This window comes from Bombina bombina, chromosome 6 (assembly GCF_027579735.1).
Source record: "Bombina bombina isolate aBomBom1 chromosome 6, aBomBom1.pri, whole genome shotgun sequence".
NCBI lineage: Eukaryota > Metazoa > Chordata > Amphibia > Anura > Bombinatoridae > Bombina > Bombina bombina.
In genome coordinates this window covers 893,879,747-893,900,767 of record NC_069504.1, presented here as the reverse complement: position 1 = coordinate 893,900,767, position 21,021 = coordinate 893,879,747, and the positions used below count along the sequence as shown (strand labels likewise).

The 21,021-nt window shown below is 40.3% G+C and overlaps 1 protein-coding gene across 2 annotated transcripts in view; it reads left to right on the top strand.

Annotated features, from left to right (window-relative positions):
• FRMD5 (FERM domain containing 5) overlaps positions 1-21,021 on the top strand; it is a 291,969-nt gene that overhangs the window by 254,124 nt on the left and 16,824 nt on the right. For both annotated transcript variants that reach the window (XM_053718464.1, XM_053718463.1), the window contains one exon: positions 2,018-2,124. In XM_053718464.1, coding sequence (XP_053574439.1) covers positions 2,018-2,124 — 107 coding nt within the window. The remainder of the gene's footprint in view (positions 1-2,017; positions 2,125-21,021) is intronic.

Below are 21,021 nucleotides of genomic sequence, written 5' to 3'. Positions count from 1 at the left end.
CGACACTGGAGAAAATCTCGGAGTTCAGATGACTTTCCTTTTTTTCACTACCAGTTCATCTTGAACTCTTACTATTCAGCCCTTAATCTATATAAGCAACATTACCTCTTCACTCTTATCTCTACTCTTTCTCCATACCCAAAATGTCTGTTCTCCACATTCAATACTCTTCTCCGCACACCCCCACCTCCTATTTCAACTTCTCTCTCAGCTCAAGATTTTGCCAGCTACTTTAATAGCAAAATAGACTACAACATGCTACCGGTCTCAAACCCCCTCAAAACCTCACAATCTTCCAAAACCCACATAGCCATACATTTATCTCTTTTGCCCCTTTTACAGAAGATGAAGTTTCTGCCCTTATACTATCCTCTCACCTCACTACCTGTCCCCTCGACCCCATCCCCTCACAGCTACTCCCCTCCCTCTCTTCTACCCTTACCCCTATACTCATACACATCGACAACCTCTCCCTCAGCACTGGTATATTTCCCTCATCTCTTACACACGCACTGGTCACACCTATCCTCGAAAAACCTTCTCTCGATTCAACCTCCCCATCCAACTACCGCCCTATTTGCCTATTCCCTCTCGCCTCGAAGCTTCTCGAAAAGCTCGTATATGTACATCTATCCCATTTCCTTACACTAAACTCCCTTCCTATCTGTCTAACCGTACCTTTAGTGTAGCCTTCTCTGGGGCATTCTCTGCCCCGTTACCACTTTCTGTTGGGGTACAGCAAGGCTCTGTCCTCCGTCCCCTTCTCTTTTCAATCTACACGTCTTCATTAGGTTCCTTATTAAAGTCCCACGGGTTTCAATACCATTTGTAGGCCGATGACACCCAAATCTACCTCTCTGCACCAGACCTATCTTCTTCCTTGCAAACCCGTGTCACTAAGTGTCTTTCTCATATCTCATCTTGGATGTCCTCTCACTACCTTAAGCTAAATCTCTCCAAAACTGAGCTCCTTATTTTCCCCCCTTTTTCAAAAATCTCCGCCCCCAACTTCTCTATAACTGTCAATAACTTCATCATTACCCCTACCCCACATGCTTGATGTCTTGGGGTCACACTTGACTCAGATCTTTCTTTTACTCCTCACATTCAGTCCTTGACACAACTAAGATTTTAATCCACTCTCTCATCCTTTCCCGCCTCGACTACTGCATCTTTCCCTAGCTGCCGCCTAGCTTCTTTACAAACCATAATGAATGCCTCTGCCATGCTCATCTTCCTTACACGTCACTCTTCATCTGCCGCACCTCTCTGCCAATCCCTTCACTGGCTTCCTCTTGCCTCCAGGCTTAAACACAAAATTCTCACTCTCACATACAAAGCCCTCAACTGCACTGCTCCCCCCTACATCTCAGACCTTGTCTCCAGATACTCTCCCTCCTGACCCCTTTGCTCTGCTCACAATCTCCTACCCTCCTCCTCTCTACTTACCTTCTCACATTCCCGTTTACAAGACTTTTCCCGACTGGCTCCCATCTTGTGGAACTTTCTGCTGCGCTCCACAAGACTTTCCCCTAGTTTTGAAAGCTTCAAGCGCTCCCTAAAGACTGTACTATTCAGGGATGCATACAACCTACACCAACCCTTCCTAACTCCATTGCTATCCCCTTGAACCCCTTAGCATGTAAACCTAGGAGCCCAGCTGTTTGTAGAACACCCCATAAGAGCCGACTACAACAGTGCAACTCTCGGCAGGGCTACCCATTTGATCCCCTATAAATGTTACCTTGTATACCGCCTATGTTTATAGCACTGCGGAATCTATTGGCGCTCTACAAATACCTGATAATAATAATAATAGTTTTTAAAAATGTTACCTGAATCATGAACATTTACTTTTGCAGATTATATCTATGTGATTATAGGTATGAAAAAAATTATATTTTCCAGCCCTGTATATATGTATATAGGATTCTGTTTTATTTTTACTGCTCACAATGAGTTATCTTACTACTCTAGGTAAACTCCTCTTGTAATTGCATTTAATTTTGTTTCATAGGTCAGGGATGGTGCCAAGCCGCAGCTGTCCTTCAATCAGTCATGGTCTAAGGCTAAGCAGTGTCCCCCGAACTCGGAGAAGAGCAGTGCACATCTCAATCATGGAAGGTGCGCGAAGAGGCTGGAGCTGATGGCTCCATATGGGATAATAGTTTTTGAGTATAGTAATGGATTTGGTTTAAAGAAAAAAGTTTTACTATCTCCAAAAAATTATTTCAGGGGATGGATGATAGGGTCAGTGCCTTTAAATCTGAAGGTTTGACTTGAACTGTTTCTGCAAGTTGCGGGTGAGGCGTACGGTGGTCGGTGGCGTTAAAGGAAGGAATGTGTCTGTAATGAGAATGAATGAGTGAGGGTCATATGCTTTATGAGAGGGAGAGAGAGATTTGTTCTTTAAGAAAAGGGGTATTTATTGTGATTATAGGGATATGAAACTCAAACATTGTGATTCTGACAGAGCATAACATTTTGAAAAAGTTTCCAATTTACTTCTATTATCAAATTTGCTTTGTTCCCATAGTATTCTTTGTTGAAGAGATACCTAGGTAGGTATTTTGACCACTACATGGCAGGAAACAGTGCTGCCATCTAGTACTGTTGCATATTGATAACATTCTTGCAAAAATACATTTAAAAGAGCTGTTTACTAACAGCAAGTACATGATTGTGTATAACTGAGTCTCAGGACTCTAATGTTCACTGGCTGATAAGGAAAACTCTCACAGGGAAAAGTTGGTGCATTCAGAGTGGGAACAACACTCTCTAATACATTTTGAAATATTTTCTTTTAGATAGAACAGAAGTATTTTTGAGTATATTGTGCCTTTAAAGGGAGGGCAATAAACCAGAAGATAATTCTTACATGTTCAAAAATAACAATAATGTATGCAAAGGATATGTGAATATATTAGTGACAATATTGGTGGTTAAGAAAGTAATATAAAAGTACTTGATTGGAGTTAGATTCAGATGGTCATGTGGGAGAGAAAGAAGACACAATAGCGACAATAGCAAGGGAATATACTCACACTTAAAACTATATCTAAACTCTTAGAGATTGCACTTGTAGGTATAAAGCTCCAATCAAGCACTTGGGACTTTTACATTACTTTCTTAACCACAAATATTGTCACTAATATATTCACATAGCCTTTGTATACACTGTTGTTATTTTTGAGTTGATTATATGTTTTAGTGTATTTCATTGATGTTTAAGCTCTAAAAGCATAAATATAAGTAGATGTGTAAACACACTTCATCTCCTGGAGAATAGGTGCATTAAAAATAAATACACAAGCATGATATTAAAGGCACAGCTACTTCAAAATTAAACTTTCATGATTCTATTATCTAATTTGCTTCATTCTCTTGGTGTCCTTTTTTTAAAAGCATACCTAGGTAGGCTCAGAAGCAGCAATGCACTACTGGGATCTAGCTGCTGATTGGTGGTTGCACATATATTGGCTTTTGTGACTGGCTCACCCAATATGTTCATCTAGATCCCAGGAGTGCATTGCTGATCTTTCAACAAAGAATTACAAGGGAATGAAGCAAATTTGCTAATAGAAGTAAATTGGGAAGTTTTTAAAAAAAAATTAAACGCTCTAACTAAATTCTGAAAGAACATTTTGAGTTTAATTTCCCTTCAACGTCCCTTTAAGTGTAAATACATTGTAATCATACTATAATCATAATAAATATACTATACAATACATTGTATTCAAGATCAAATAAATCAATTTAAACACATACCTAATTATCTAGACCAGTGGTCTCAAAGTACAGGCCCTGGGGCAATATGTGGCCCTCCCTTGTTTATTTGGTAAATTATTTACTTGGCCCTATCCCATTTTTTATGGTTCTAAGGAGGTGTTGTTGATCTATATAGGCACTCACAAGATAAATATAAAGACAAGCATTGTCCATTGTAGGCTCCCATAATGCACTGCTTTTTATTCAGTTCTAGAATGATCGCTTCACTTGGCCTTCACAAGATAGATATACACTGTGTGTGTCTATTGTGCACTACATCTTGGCTAAATGTCACTTCAAGTCTCTAGCATATCCAGTTCTAGAGCACTTACTCAAGTGGCCCCCATGGGAGAAGAGCACTTGGCCAGTGGCCCCCGGATACAATGAGCTCGATACCTCTGATCTAGACAATAACTAATGATCCTCTTAAAATTAAACCCTTGAGGGATCATCTTTATAATTTATAGATTTAAACAATTTTTAGCGTATATTTGTTATCACCTCTAGGTGGCAGTTTAGCCACATTAATTACTTTAAAAATGATGTTCAGCAAATTATTCATATGAGCTCCATTAAAGTGAATGTCAATTTTGATGCTAAAGTGCCCGGTTTTTAAAAATTCGATTAAAATCAGGGGCACTTTAATTAATCAAAATTTATATTTCACTCCTGTTGTGAAAAAAAAACCTTACCTTTTAATCTTCACAGCAGCTCCAGCTTCCTCCACCCGTCGCAAAGCCTCTTCCTGGGTCTAAAATGAGGAATCCGGCTTCCTCCAATCACGGCATTGAATCAGACACTGATTCCCCCAGGGGGGAAGCCGTGATTGGAGGATGGCCTATCCATCATTTCTGACATCAGAAATGACTTGCAACAACTGGAGGAAGCTGGAGCAGCTGTCAAGTTTAAAAGGCAAGTTTTTTTCTCAACAGGAGTGAAATGTAAATTTTAATGAATTAAAGTGCCCCTGTTTTTAATCAAATTTTATAAAACCGGGCACTTTAGCATCAAAATTTACATTCACTTTAAAGTGTCAAATGATTTAATGCTTTTAAGGTGTTCACTAATTCTAGAACTAAATTCTGTTATTTTTTACAATATACTGGGGGTGACAAACTTTACACTCAGGTATGATAATTATTAGCATAACATTTAGTTACATTAGTTAAAGTACTTTTAAAAAATACCTTCTTTTGTCGTGGGCAGGCTAAAGACATTGTGCTGCCTGGTTCCAAGAATGAAACTGATCTCATCATCTTTTACGGTATAAAATCTATTTTTAATAGGACACCGGCCCTGCTTGTATCAATAATAGAACATGCTCTGCAGTTATGTGAGCTGCATTTGTTGTTTTCCACTTCAGATTGCCAATTACCACCTCATGAAATTATTTTGTTTAATTTGATATACGTTTGTGTATCAAGGAATATTTATTTGTGATGAAGCAAAAACTCTTACGCCTAGATTTAGAGTTCTGCGTTAGCCATCAAAACCAGCGTTAAGGGCTCCTAACGCTGCTTTTTACCGCCCGCTGGTATTTAGAGTCAGTCAGGAAAGGGTCTAACGCTCACTTTCCAGCCGTGACTTTTCCATACCGCAGATCCCCTTACGCCAATTGCATATCCTATCTTTTCAATGGGATCTTCCTAACGCCGGTATTTAGAGTCTTGGCTGAAGTGAGCGGTAGAGCCTCTACCGACAAGACACCAGCCGCAGAAAAAAGTCAGGAGTTAAGAGCTTTATGGGCTAACGCCGGTTTATAAAGCTCTTAACTACTGTGCTCTAAAGTACACTAACACCCATAAACTACCTATGTACCCCTAAACCGAGGTCCCCCCACATCGCCGCCACTCTAATAAATATTTTTAGCCCCTAATCTGCCAACCGGACACCGCCGCCACCTACATTATCCCTATGAACCCCTAATCTGCTGCCCCTAACATCGCCGACACCTACATTATATTTATTAACCCCTAATCTGCCCCCCAACGTTGCCGCTACCTTACCTACACTTATTAACCCCTAATTTCAAGGACATACTTGAAAACGAGAGAAATCTCAATGTATCCTTCCTGGTAAAATATTTTATAAATAAATAAAATAATCTGCCGACCGGACCTCGCCGCCACTATAATAAATGTATTAACCCCTAAACCGCCTCACTCCCGCCTCGCAAACCCTATAATTAATAGTATTAACCCCTAATCTGCCCTCCCTAACATTGCTGCCACCTAACTTCAAGTATTAACCCCTAATCTGCCGACCAGACCTTGCCGCTACTCTAATAAATGTATTAACCCCTAAAGCTAAGTCTAACCCCTGAACCCTCTTAGCATGTAAGCCTAAAAGTCCAGCTGTTTGTAGATCACCTTCTTAAGAGCTGACTACAACAGTGCAACTCTTGGCAGGGCCCTCTACCCTATAATTGTTTTGTTGTACTCCCCCTTTGTTTATAGCGCTGCGGAATCTGTTGGCGCTCTACAAATAACCAATAATAATAATAACCCTAACCCTAACACCCCCCTAAGTTAAATATAATTTAAATCTAACGAAATAAATTATTTCTTATTAAATAAATTAATCCTATTTAAAGCTAAATACTTACCTGTAAAATAAACCCTAATATAGCTACAATATAACGAATAATTATATTTTAGCTATATTAGGATTTATATTTATTTTACAGGCAACTTTGTATTTATTTTAACTAGGTACAATAGCTATTGAATAGTTATTTACTATTTAATAGCTACCTAGTTAAAATAATTACAAAATTACATGTAAAATAAATCCTAACCTAAGTTACAATTAAACCTAAACCTACAATTAAACAATTATCATTAAATAAATTAACTAAACTACCTACAATTACCTACAATTAAATCAACTAAACTAAATTACAAAAAAAACCACTAAATTACAAAAAATAAAAAAAGATTACAAGAATTTTAAACTAATTACACCTACTCTAAGCCCCCTAAAAAAATAACAAAGCCCCCCAAAATAAAAAAATGCCCTACCCTATTCTACCTAGTTAAAATAAGCTAATTTTAAGCTAATTACACCTACTCTAAGCCCCCTAATAAAATAACAAAGCCCCCCAAAATAAAAAAAATTCCCTACCCTAATCTAAATTACAAAAGTTAACAGCTCTATTACCAGCCCTTAAAAGGGCTTTTTGCGGGGCATGCCCCAAAGAAATCAGCTCTTTTGCCTGTAAAAAAACCCATACAATACCCCCCCAACATTACAACCCACCACCCACATACCCCTAATCTAACCCACCCAAACCCCCCTTAAAAAAACTAACACTAAGCCCCTGAAGATCTTTCTACCTTGTCTTCACCCAGCCGGGTATCACCGATCCGTCCAGAAGAGGGTCCGAGGTCTTCATCCTATCCGGCAAGAAGAGGTCCTCAAGAGGGTCCAAAGTCTTAATCCAGGCGGCATCTTCTATCTTCTTCCATCCGGAGCGGAGCGGGTCCATCTTGAAGCAGCCGACACGGAGCCATCCTTCCTCACCGACGGACTAACGACGAATGAAGGTTCCTTTAAATGACGTCATCCAAGATGGCGTCCCTCAAATTCCGATTGGCTGATAGGATTCTATCAGCCAATCGGAATTAAGGTAGGAAAAATCTGATTGGCTGATTCAATCAGCCAATCAGATTGAAGTTCAATCCGATTGGCTGATTGGATCAGCCAATCAGATTGAGCTTGCATTCTATTGGCTGTTCCGATCACTATGGATAATCATTTTCATATTGTGGAATAGAGTCATGGATTCAATTGGATTAATAGTGCCTATATAACAATGGCTTTTTTATCACAAGTTCATTTAATGCTGAAAAAAATATTGGGGGAAGGAGTGTCCCCCCCAATCCGCTTTAGAAAAATGTGACATGTGCATTCTACGGACTCAACGGAGCGTAGGGCTGGTGTAAAAAATTTCCGTGGCTGCTTTTTAGTCCAAGTCCATCCCTGTGGGGAAATATGATTTTTGTTATTGAGTGTGTATTTATAAGTCTAATTAAGTTTGCAGTTCCACTAATTTCTAATTAGCCAGTTTTGTTGCATAAAGACCACTCATTAAGGTTTGTTTATGGCCACAAACTTCAAACACAATTTGAGATCTTGGTAAAATTGTATCTGAAACATCCTCTGTTTACTGAGAACTATTCCCTCAGGTCTTTTTTATTTATTATTAGATGTTATTATATATATACAACTTGCTGTATACATGAACACATCATATTTTGCCACATGATCATGTACATACATAAGCACTCATATAAGCACTCATATAAAGGTAAATATGTGCTCATTTGCTTCTGTGAATCAGAAAGCAATGTGTAAATCCTCTCCTAATACATCTCACTTTCCAATGTTATGTTAGTGCAATCTGCATGAAATTGACAGAGGCAATAAATAACCGTGTGTGCTGTAGCAGAGATATCTTGAAATCCAGACTTGTTATGTATCCCTTTGGTTTACAAATTAGGTCTATATAAAGCCAGTTACATTACCTGTTTTAAAAAAAAGTGCATTTCAACAATGTTTCTTAGCTCCAGTCTTTATGTTTGAATATTTTTTATTATTTTGCAAAAAGAATTGGAAAAAATATAACAAAAACATTGTTAAACATACCTTCCACCGTATTCATCACTATCTTCAGGATCTACGGGGATTAGGCTTACAAAACCTTAATTACATACACTTGATAATTTGGTTAACATAACAGAGGTATGCTCGAACTATTACTCCGCAGTCCGTAAACTATGATGATGTACTATCTATAAATCTTCTTGCATATCAAACAACAATTATTAATAGAAAGTGCTTGCTTTTGATTATTTCTCATAATGTCTTTTGATGCACTAAGTTAAAACGTACAATGGAATTCTATCCATTTTCCAAGTTACTGTTTGATATCAGTTGAAGTTACCTCGCATCAATGAAAGGGTAAGGTATAACAATTTAACAAGGGGTGGGGTGGGGGTAGAGGGGGGGACAGGGGGGGGTGACGACACATCATACTTAAAGCTATGTTGTATGTGTAGAAAGTTAATAAAAGATTTATCTCTATTTAAACCATCTAAGCCTGTTCCTCTTACTAGTCTTATGTCTCCTATTCTGATTTAGTTATCCAATAATACCATACCATTTGGACAACCTCTCTGTTATCTAGGGTATGTGCTGCTAATTCGTACATATTGTATGTATATTGGATTTTATTGTAAATTTCTGTCCAGGTTGGGCTACCTATCTTCCAGTGTCTGGCTATGCAGATCCTCGTAATTGTGCACAGTATTCTTATAAATGTATTGATATGTTTGTTAAGTCTACCCATATGAATATGTAGGAGAGCATGTTGAATTGTAAGATCTATATCTTCATTTAAGAGTCGACTAAGGAAAGAAGAGAGTTGCTTCCATAACCCCGCTACTTCCTTGCAGTCCCACCACATGTGTCTATATGTACCTATTTCACCGCATCCTCTGTAACATAAGGTGCTTCCTAGTTTGTTCATATGAGCTGTTCTTGTGGGTGTTAAATACCATCTGTATATTGTCTTAACAACATTTTCCTTAAGGTCTACACTTATCAACCCTTTTTCTGCATTTTGGAAAATTCTCTCCCAATCTTTAATTTCTTTACTAGTATGTAGTTCTCTTTCCCAGGCTAACATGGTGGTAGTTTTTATGTTGGAATGTGAGGTCTGAATGGCCACATATAGGGTAGAAATAGTATGTTTGTCACGTTCCTCGGATTTGCATAAGGTTTCTAATGGAGTAGTGCTATTGTTTCTAGGCATTTTCTGGTATGATCGGATCGCTGAGTATATTTGTAAGTACATGTACCAATGTAGCGTCAGGGGGCTCAGTTTTGTCTGAAGTTGGGTAAATGTAAGAGGTCCTCCGCCCTCCATGAAATCTGCCACTCTGTATAACCCCTTATTTTCCCATTTCTGCAGTTGTGTCCAGATTTCACTGGGCAGGATATATCTTATCGGTGTATACAGAGAGTGTTGTGGGATGAGGTTGTATTTTGTTTTTGCTTCTTTCCACGTATCGATTGTGAGGTTAGTAGTGTAGGGGTTAGTAGTCTTCTGAGCAGACTGTACTTTCACTGGTTCCCAAATAATTGTATCAGTTTCGCCCCAGCCGCCTAAGGTTGCTTCTAATGTAGGCCATATTATTTCCCTATTTCTTTTTAGGAGTAAGCTATCTTGTGCTAATCGGGCTGCTTTGTAATATTCTATTAAATTAGGGGCCCCAATACCTCCCAATTTCTTATGCCTATTAAGTATGGATTTCGCTATTCTGTTTGTCTTATCTCCTCTAATGTATATAAGTATGTCTTTTTGTAATGCTTCCAGGTCTTTTATAACTATCTTAATAGGCAAAGCTCTAAATAGGTATAGAATTCTCGGTAAAGTGGTCATCTTAACTGCAGCTACCCTCCCCATCCATGAAAATTTATAAGATTTCCATTTTAATAAATCTTTTCTAATTTGTTTAAACAATGGCGTATAATTTGCTTTATAGAGTTGCATAGGGCATGCTGTCAAGTAGATTCCCAGGTATTTTAAGGAGTGTTTCATCCAGTTAAATTTGAAATTGAATTCTAAAAGTGTCTGAGTGTGGCGGGGTATCTCGATGGGAAGTGCCTCACATTTCTCTGTGTTTATTTTGAAGCCTGATATACTAGAAAAAGTCTCTAAAGTTTGATAAAGATTGGGCAGCGATATTAGGGGGTTCGTCATAGTTAGTAGGATATCATCCGCAAATAAGGCTAATTTATATTCCTTGGTGTTTGTCTTTACTCCAGTTATATCTTTGTTTGATCTGATTTTAGCGGCTAGAGGCTCTATGCACAGAGCAAAAAGAAGTGGAGAAAGGGGGCACCCCTGCCTGGTCCCGTTGCGGATAGGAAAGGGTTGGGATTTGTATCCCGCCGATGATACCTGAGCTCCTGGCGCTGAATAGATAGCTCTCAGGGCCTTCACTATTGCTCCCTCAAAACCCATCTTATGTAACACTAGAAACATGTAGTTCCAATCAATTCTATCGAATGCCTTCTCTGCATCTAATGATAGGAGAAGGGAAGGCGTATGTGATTCTTTTAGAGTTTGGATTAAATTAGTGACTTTGCGTATGTTGTCTGGGGCTTCCCTTCCTTTAATGAAACCCACCTGGTCTGGGTGGACTAGATGCGGTATGATGTGTTTAAATCGGTTAGCTAATATCTTTGTAAATATCTTGAGGTCTTGATTAATAAGGGATATTGGGCGATAATTTTGGCATTTTTTATGGTCCTTTCCTGGTTTGGGGATTACTACTATTTTCGCAGCCAGGAGCTCAGGTGGAATGGGTCCCCCTTCCATAACATGGTTGCAAAATTTAAGTAGGTGTGGGATCAGTGCTACTTTGAAAAGCTTGTAATATTCGCCTGGAAAGCCATCCGGCCCCGCCGCCTTCCCTGGCTTCAGATCTTTGATAGCCCCTATTATTTCTATAGTGGTTATGGGGGTATTTAATGCGTCTCTCTGATCTTTGGATATAGTTCGAAGTAGATTGTGGTTAAAGAAAGTTGAAGTAAGTGTCTCTGTCTCTGAAGTGTGAATGACTTTCCTCCCATCATAGAGGTCGCCATAGTATGTCGCAAAAGTATCTACAATCTCTTGTGGGTGCGAAGTTGTTGTGTTGTTAGGTGTCTCAATTAGGGAGATCACTGAGGCTCTACAGCGTTCCCGGATTTTATGCGCCATGTATCTATCTGGTTTGTTTGCAAATATAAAATATTGTGCTTGTCGGTTCTGTATGGCTCTAGTGGCTTGTGAGTGGAGGAGTGTAGCTAGTACTGATTTTTTCGAGTGGAGAGTTTTTAGGATGGCTGTAGTCTTAGTGTGTTTGTGACGCCTTTCTAGGTCTTCAATTTCTGTGTGGAGCTGTTTTATCTGTTGTCTAAATTGTCTAATCTGTAGCGCTTTCTCCTTGATAAGTATCCCCCTTAGGACCGCTTTATGAGCAGCCCAGGTAATCCCTGGGTTTGTGACTGTGTTTGTGTTTAGGTGCCAATATTCATTCAGTAGTTTAAGCACATTATCGTGTGTTTGGGGATCTCTGAGGTATGACTTATCAAAGGTCCACGTTTTACTTCTTTTTGGATCACTTAGACCATCCACCTGTAGGGTGATAATTGAGTGATCAGACCATACGCAAGCATGGATTTGAGAATTTAGTAAGAGGGGCTGAAGTATTTGACTGACATATATGTAGTCCAATCTGATATAGGTTTTATGTGCTGCTGAATAAAATGTTGTGTCATTGGTCAAGCCATATAATGCTATCCAGGAATCTATTAGAGAGTGAGGCAAAAGGGTTTCTTGTGTTGATTTCACTATACGATTGTGCCTAGTTTGTTTGTTGGTTAAGGGTTTAGTGTCATCTGATCTAATGGTCGACATGGTGATGTTAAAGTCTCCTGCTAAGAATAATTTGGTGTGAGACCACTGTGTGAGTAAGTGTGAGAGTTTTTGAAAGAAGCTGTGTTGATTTTCGTTCGGAGCATAAACATTGCATAAGGTGATTTCGGTGTCTGAGATCCTTCCTTTTACTATAATGTATCTCCCTTCAGTGTCTGCAATTATATCCTCTTGTATAAAATTGAGAGAAGAGTGTATCAGAATGGATGTGCCTCTTTTTTTTGAATTAGCTGTTGAGTGGAAATGAGTATTGAAATGTCTAGCCCAGTATTTTGGGATTTTATCTTTAATCAGGTGAGTCTCCTGTAGAAATAAGATGTTGGCATGTAATGAATTGTATTGTGTCATTGCCATTCGCCTCTTTACGTCCGTGTTTAAACCCCTAACATTATGGGATAATATTTTCAGTTTGGGAATCATGGTGGTTTAAAAGTAGAGGTTACCAAAGCGCCAAATAAAAGGCTGGGTCTGAGCCAATAATAGTTAAAATCACAATTAGTATAAAAAGTGCATTTATTCATACAGATTCACAAATAAAAACAAGTAAAAACAGGTAACAAACAATTAAAATTAAAATTATATAAAACTGCGCAAAAAAGACCGAATTGAAATGCTAGCCTTGATCAGTGGCTAGTAAAAACACTAGAAAAGCCTGGTTTCCCAATACACAATATTCCAAATAATATCTGGATACCATATAACCACTTAGAGAGTGGACTAATAAAGGTGGGACATGTTTGGTGTCCTAAGATACGTCTATGGGGTGTAGCAGGATATTGCTTACAAAATTAAGTAAGGTCAGATTTATCTTGCTAATTGACGTGGCGTGTGTGACATACAATAAATGTCGTTTTTGGTAATAACCTGTGTGAGCAAAACTTGAAGTTTGGACAGTCTATCTGTACAATTCCTAAAAAGGTAATCTAGGTGTAAGTAGATTGATTCTGCTAGTTACAGCAGCGTATAAGATGTGTATTGTGTGAGATATATCCTCACGGTTTATCTGACTTTTTTTAAAAATCAGAATGTGGGTAAATGTTGTCCAAGAGAGTGATGATGAAAGATATTCGTGAGTGATACAACTTTGTGCGTGATAGATACAGACTATAAATACAAATAATAATAACACACTGGATGATTAAAAATAGCGTGAAACATCAAAGCAAATTCGGCGTGAAACAACAAAACAAAATCACAAATCATGGTGGTTTATCTGTGTTAGTGTAATGTAAGAAGCATTTCGTTACCTGTAATTTGTTGGCCTGGTATTTTAAAGTATGGCGTGGTAGCTGATCTAGGGTACAGATGGTGGTAAGAGATGTGTCGTCACAGGGAATGGATGGGAAACTAGAAAAAAAATACAACATTAATAACATAATAAATAACAGTATAGGGTCCCCAACATTGGGACTTCTAGGGGGGATACTATGATATATCCTAACAATATACATGAAAGTATTGTGTCTTATTCTGTTTGGGGGGAAGCTATATTCCCACAACATTAAGAGTCTTTTTTGAAGGAATGGTTGAGCTGGAGTCTCTGAGGGTAGGGATCCATTAGGAATGGTGAGTGTCAGATAGGGACCTGATGAACCAAGGTTGTAGACACTTATAGGGTGATCTCAAGCTATCTCTGCTCATGGCCCATTAAACCCCTCTCTGTTGTCCTCAGGCTCCACAAAAAATTTGTTTTACTTCTTTGTAATTGTGAAGTGGATATGATTTAGTTTATGAGATTTTTCCTCTTGTTTCTTTAACTTTTTGTTTTTTAGCATTGATATTCTGCCATTTAGATAAATCTGGGTGTCTGTCTGGATTTCTGTTCTTCTCTGGGGCTGCCGTTATATTTGGGGTGATGGGAGTCTCTAGATCTAAGATCTTGCAGATCTCGGGTATATCTTCTGGGTCTTTTAGTGTGATTGTTTTAGAGTCCTTCATGATGTACAGGGCAAATGGGAATCCCCATCTATATGGGATCTGATGCTTTCTGAGCAAGTTGGTAAGGGGACGTAGGGTTCCTCTTCTTTGTAATGTCCTAATACTGAGATCTTGGTAAAATTGTATAACGTTACCCTGGTATTTGAATGTTGGTTGTTTTCTGGCTGCCTGTAAAATTTTCTCTTTGTCCGGGGAGAATGTCAATTTGATTATGATGTCTCTTGGGGGTAGGTCTGGTTTAGGTTTGGCCTTTAGTGCCCTGTGTGCTCTTTCTATGTGAAAGATATAATCAGCTGGAGAGTTGGTGATGCTAGTGAAGAGTTGGGTAAGATATGCTGGAATTTCTGTAGGGCTCACCTCTTCAGGAACCCCTTTAAGGCGAATATTATTCCTCCTGCTCCTGTTCTCCAGATCCTCCAATTTATCCTGAAATTCCTCTAGTGACTGTTGTTGTGAGGATATAGTTTGGGACATTTCATCCATTTGTTCGACCATCGAGTCCTTTTGATCTTCCAGTGTTTCAATTCTATTACCCATATCATGTAGGTCAGATTTTATTTCAGATAGGCTGGTAGTAACGGTTGAGTGTATGGAGTCGATTTTCTCCCAAAGTTTTTCGAAATTGTCTGCAATGTCCTTTTTTGATACTAGGTTTCTAAGATCAGCCTTAGTAAGCGGGCTTTGGTCTGGTATTTGTTGTTGTGAATCAGTGTCTGAGTCCTCATCTGCTTCAGTTTCTAGCGGCTGCTTATTTGTTTGGGAGGGTTTGAAAAATGTAGACACTGTTGAAGATTTTATGGTTTTGTCACCCTTTGTGGGCCTCCTAGTGGCCATCTTGATATCTGACAAATGCAGTATAGAGAACTATAGACTTAAGCACACAGAGCTGTTATGTTGTTTTTTGGCAATTTTAGTCTCCCTTGGGCCTAAAGTTGCGCTTAGTAAGCTCCTAAACACCAATAAATTTATATTCCAGACTTGACAATAGTTATGTTGCATAGGCAGGTATCTTCCTTAAGATAGCAAGAGGTATGTCTTCTGATCTCAGTTCACATAGAGATTTATTTTAATGTTGTGGGTTTTCCATATTGTGCTCATCTTATCCCCCCATAAGAGTCAATATGTGATTCACATGTTATGTCATATATATTCTTGATCTGTTATAGCTTGCTGATAGAAAAGTATAAGCTTATTGTTGTTAGATTAAGCTTAGGCTGGAGAGCAGAACGTTAGAGGTGAAATTAGCTGTAAACCTTATGTAGTGTGCCGCACTTATGTAACTGCGTTTATTTCTGACTTCTTATAAGGCTTAATTACTTGTGTTTACAGGATAAGGTAATTGCTGTCCCCAGTATGTCTTCTATAGCGGGAGTTGTTGCTTAACACTTCGTTGTTAATCTACTGTGGGGCAATGCTGTTTGATATGTAGCCCAAATTGCAAGAAGGCTGCATCCCTTTTTGTGAAGCTTTGGGGTATCTGAAGGAGTATCGTTAGCTAACAATGTCACTATGTCCCCTTTATGTCAGTGAAATTTCAGCTATGTTAGCCGCCTCTGAGCGGTTCCACTCGTATTGGGGAATACTGTAAGTGAAGTGTTTGAACTTGCTTTCTCCCGGCTCTTCCGGGTTCTCTATGTGCTGTCACAGAGCAATGGCGTGTTTTCGCGCCCTTTTTCTCCGTTATTACTGCAGGAATTATGCCGCTGGGAGTGAGTGTCTGTGTGATTCTCTAACTCACCCGGTTTTTTCGAGGTAGATGTTGTCCCTCTTCACGATTCAGGGCCCCTTTAGAGAGGAATCAGTAGCCTCTGCTTGGGCTGCTCTGCTCCGGTATAGCCGACAGATATCTTAACTCCTGTATGCGAGTTTCTGCTGAAAATCACTTCCCAGATTACTGTCCCCCGAGTATACAATCACCACCAGGTTCAGATATCTTTTGATTTTGTAGGGTAAAACTCCTCAAAACACACTTTTTAATAATTTTAAGCAGAAGCTCAGGCACACCACATCTGCTTCTCACCAAGGCTAGCTCCGCCCCCCCAGCTCCAGTCTTTAAAGGGACATGAAACCCAAAACATTTATTTCATGATTTAGGTAGAACATACACTTTTAAACAACTTTCTAATTGCCAATGACAATCATTATATATCTGAAGCCACCAATCAGCAGCTAGAACCTAGGTTCTTTGCTGCTCCTGAGCTTACCTAGATAAACCTTTCAGCAAAGGATAACACGAGAAGGAAGCACATTAAATAATAGAAGTAAATTGGAAAGTTATTTAAAATTGTATTCTTTATCTGAATCATGAAAGAAAGTTTTTGATAAAAGAAGTAAATTTAAAAGTGGTTTAAAATTACATGAACTGTGTGAATTATACAGGTTTAAATGTTTACTGTCCCTTTAACTATTCCTGTACTTGAGTTTACCAGTGTTTTGGTCAACAGTGATTGATGCTCCTATAGTAACGGAGAGAAATTCATTAAATCTGCCTTGTTATTTATGTAAACTGCAGTCGGGAAACCTTGCCCCAGGATAGTGTTTCTCAGCTATAATTTTCAATCACTGCTAAATAGACAGTATTTAAACAGATATAGACGTTCAAAAACGCCTCTCTTGTGGTAGAACATTTTATTATCACACTGTTGATAACTGTGTGTCTAGATTTTGCAAAATGGTTAAACACATAGCTAAAGACAACTCCAGAGTAGGGTTTAAACACAGATATATACAAGCATACCTAGATAGACTCAGATAAGCAATGCACTACTGCGAGGTAGCTGGTGAATGGTGGCTATACACATGAGCCCTTTGGCACACCAGATGTCTTCAGCTATCTCCCCGTAGTGCATTGCTTCCAAGCCTACCTAGCTATGTCTTTCAACAAAGGAAATCAAGATACCCAGTAAATTTGATAACAGAAGTAAAGTGAAAAGTCTAAAAAAATTACCATCTTCTGTCTGACACAAGAAAGTTTTCATTTTGACTTTCGTTTCCATTTAAAGGGACATAAAACCCAACATTTTGAATTCATAGTTCAGATAGAACATACAATTTTAAACAACTTTCCAATGAAAATCACAATGTCTTCATTTGGGGGGGGGGGCGGAGCAAGCTCAGATACTGAGCGGTCGCACAACACCATGGCTCCGATAAAAAACCTACAAAAACTGCTCAGATCTTCTCAAAATTATACCTGCAGTACAATTAGCTTCATCGCTAACTACCAACAAATTTTAACCTTAGACCGGCATTTGGCAATGAAGAAATTATATAAATATAAGAAGTGTCAGAATTTTTAATTTTTGTTTTTGTCTCTTATGGAGGGTAGTACTCTTCAGCATGGGACAGGAGTTTTAAGTAATCCTGTCAGTCTCTCAGTGAGGGCTTGGATGAAAGTTTGAGTCCGGAGATGCAGGGAGTTTCTTTCTGCGAAACCATCTTGACTCATATTAACAGCTCCTCAAGCAATCGGCGTTGTCTAACTTTGCTTCGCTGCCTGCTTTCTTCTCTCAAGTCCATGGCAGAGGCGATGCTACTATCCGTCACACTTGAAGGGCCGTGTTCCTGTTCCACGGTGTAGATTCCGGTAAGATTGTTTCATTTTAATTTATTTGCAATGTACTGTATAATGTAATGTGAATCTTTTCCGAGAGACTACCACCTTGCGGGTCTAACTTATAACATAAGGGTCTTAGTGAGTCTCTTTTAGTATCTTGGAATCGAGGGTTAATATCTCCTGAGGGGCGTTATTAAACAGGGGGGGTTTATAATCATGTTTGTTATGTAATTCAACCTGCTTATGTGCAATGTTTACTGGGCTCGTGGTTGGAACATTGAGGCCTTTGGACGTGACGCAGCCTTTTGGCTGGGCGCGTTTGTTTGGACTTTACGGTTCACCTTGTGTTCAGGCGCGGCTACGTTCCGTTGTTCCATTTCCGCATTCCCGACCGCGTGGTAAAGGAAATTTTCTAGTCCGCAGGGGTCTGGTCATAGGAGGTGGTGAGTGCCCCAGCCATTGGGGGTGTCAGGTGCCGTTTTAGTTTTTCACTACAGTCCATATTTAAATATCCTCTATCCAGTTATGGAGGATTCTGATTCTGAGACTGTGTTAATTTCAGATTCAGTTGCAGAGGATTCTGATACTGAGACTATTTTGATTTCAGATTCAGATTCTGTGTCCGGCGATGAATCCGGAGTGGCCTTGTTGACGCCTGTCAACCAGTTTTGTTTTGTATGCCATTTTAGAGTGCCTGGTTCCCCAGGCTCAGGAAATCCAGGCACTGCTGAGCCATCCACCTCTGGGGGTCCTGTCCTCCGAGAGGCGAGTTCCCTACCAAATCATACTTCTGCACATGCGGATAACCCAGTTTATGGTTCCTCCATGCAGGGTGGCGTGTTTCGCCCGGAGGTTGCAACACGTTTTCGCTTCCACATAATGTTGGCAATTGTTCGTCTGCATAGTCCAGGCGTTTATTTGAGAATGTGCTCATGCCCTATTGTCCCGGGCCCTCCGCCTTGAGGAGGGCCTCTACAGTCCCCCGCGGGGGTATCTGTCCCCGAGTGTTCTGCCTTCCGTTACAGGATTGCGTGCCTTCGCGTGTTGCTCAGACATGTTTTTCAGTTATTGAATGACCGTATCGTTACCAGATATGGGGATTTTCAGTCTGATACTTCGAATGGTGCACCTCATTAGACATGTGGGGATGAAGTAATCTCCTGATTGTCATCTGTTAGAGATCTTTCCCAGTTTTGTGTGATAGGGCTCCGTTTGGCTGGTCCTGCGGGTAGACCTGTGTCTTTTTGGGCGTTAACCTCCGGGTTGCCTTATATTTTATTTATATCCGATGGGATGCCTTTTATTTGTTTTTGTTTCCTTCGGGAACCTTTTAGGATTGATACTCTTTATTACTTCTTCGGCAGTTGTTGGACATGTTAGTCCTCTGTTAAAGCTGTCTGTTTTCTGTTTTTTCCCCGAGGGCAAATTTACACAGCTTGCTGTTTGGGACCCTAGGTACAGGCTGGTCCTGTCGAGTTCATTTGGTTTTGCGGCTGTTCAGACATGTGGCGCTGTTCTGCTCAACTAGTTCATGAAGAGAGCAGAGTGCTCAGGTTATCATTGTTTTTCATGTTCAACTAAGCATTCGAGAGGACCTGTGGGTCCGTGAAGAAGGATTGTTTCAGTCCTTATAGCCTTCAGTCATAGATGACCGGGCAGGGGAGTCTTTCCGCTGCGTCACTCTATCTGACATCTGTTTTCATCAGATCTTAGAGTTTCCTCCCCCATGTGGTGGAGGGGGGAGGGCTTAATGCCCATTACCACTATTGAGCGGTTTGGCCTTCATTTTTTAGGCCTCTGGATGTGTCCTTTTGGGCTTGATCCTGCAGCTTGTACAGGATAGCTGTCTAGCATGCGGAAGGTTTGCAGTTTGAAACCTGTTGCAGCTCTTGACACCTTGCAGGTGTACGTATCACTGTTTCTTGTGTATCTAGATGCAGCTCTTACTCTTGACTGAGTTATAAAGAGGCCTTTGGGTCTTTTTCCATTTCCTCCGGGTGAGTGGATCTCCTTTTAGGGATCTGTGTTTCCGGGTGATGGTTATTCCCTGCGGGGACTTTTTGTTTAGCTCCGGATTTTTCCAGGGCTGGGTATGCTTAGTGCCTTCTCTTCCTTGTGTCCTTTGCTTGTGCGGAGGTGTTAGGGAGACTAGTCCTGCTAGTAGGATTTTTTGGACCTCGAGGTATCCCTTGGTTGTTCTGAGGCTCTGAGAAGTATCTTACGACTTCTAGCTGCTTCTTGGAACGCTGGACTTTAGCTAGGGGGGGTTCCTTCCTTTGGTCAGAGCTTTTCAAGTTCTTCTCTCTATCCGGTTTCTCTGGATATGCATCCATACCCTTGTGTCTGGCTTTTTTGGCCGGTTGGGGTGTTTAGTTCTAGGGTAAGGTTTGCCTGAACTATTAGGTGCCCGGACCTGTTTTTCTTCCTGGGATTTCCGGTTGCTGATGCTTTGCTTGACCCAGTCTTGGGTTGTTTTCGAATCTTGGATCTCAGGGCTGGTCGGGGTGTTCCACGGTAGTGGGAACTTGGGCTATGTCCTTGCTCCGTCTACCTCACCTGATCATGGTTGGCCAGGTTTTTGGAGTTTTTTGTTTTTTTTACTCTTTGCCACAGAGTGGCCAATGTCATCTGGGGTTAGCCGTGTGGCTTGAGCCTCAAGGGTGGCTTGCTTGGGGCCTCTCCTGGATAGGAGGTGGAAAGGGTGGGATTGGTTCCCCCTGGGGTCTTGCTGGCTCCAAGCAGACTTGTTGGGCCTTTATTTTGATAGATCCTTAGGTCTATGGTCTTGTTGTCTGTTTCAGAGTCGGGTTGTACTTGTTGGCTGTGCTATCCTTACGCTCGTTTTTGTACCTGTTTTGGGATTCTTTTGTTTCCCTGTCTTGGATTCTGGAGGCTGGGTTGGTCCAGCTGAGTGGGGGTCTGCAGGTCAGGATGGACGAGCAGTCTAAGGACCTGCGTTTGCGCAGTCTTCTCTGGATGTGTGAGCTTGTTTAGTCTATCCTGTTAGCTTAGTCTGCTAGGGTTTAGATTTTCCTCTCAACTTGCTCCATTGATTAGAAGAGGGTTTACTCTTCCTTCGAGTTCTGAGAGGATACTCGCCTTCTCAGGGGACCTCAATGGTTTTTGTGTTCCCCTTTTCAGGGACCTGTGTGTAGGTCCGGCGACTTAGGTTGCCTGGAACGTGCCCTCTGTATGGGGGTTGCTTTTGCGGTCTGTTTCTTGCTTGACTGCTTCTTCTTCCTCGCAAGTACCCTCTGTGTCGTCCTATTGT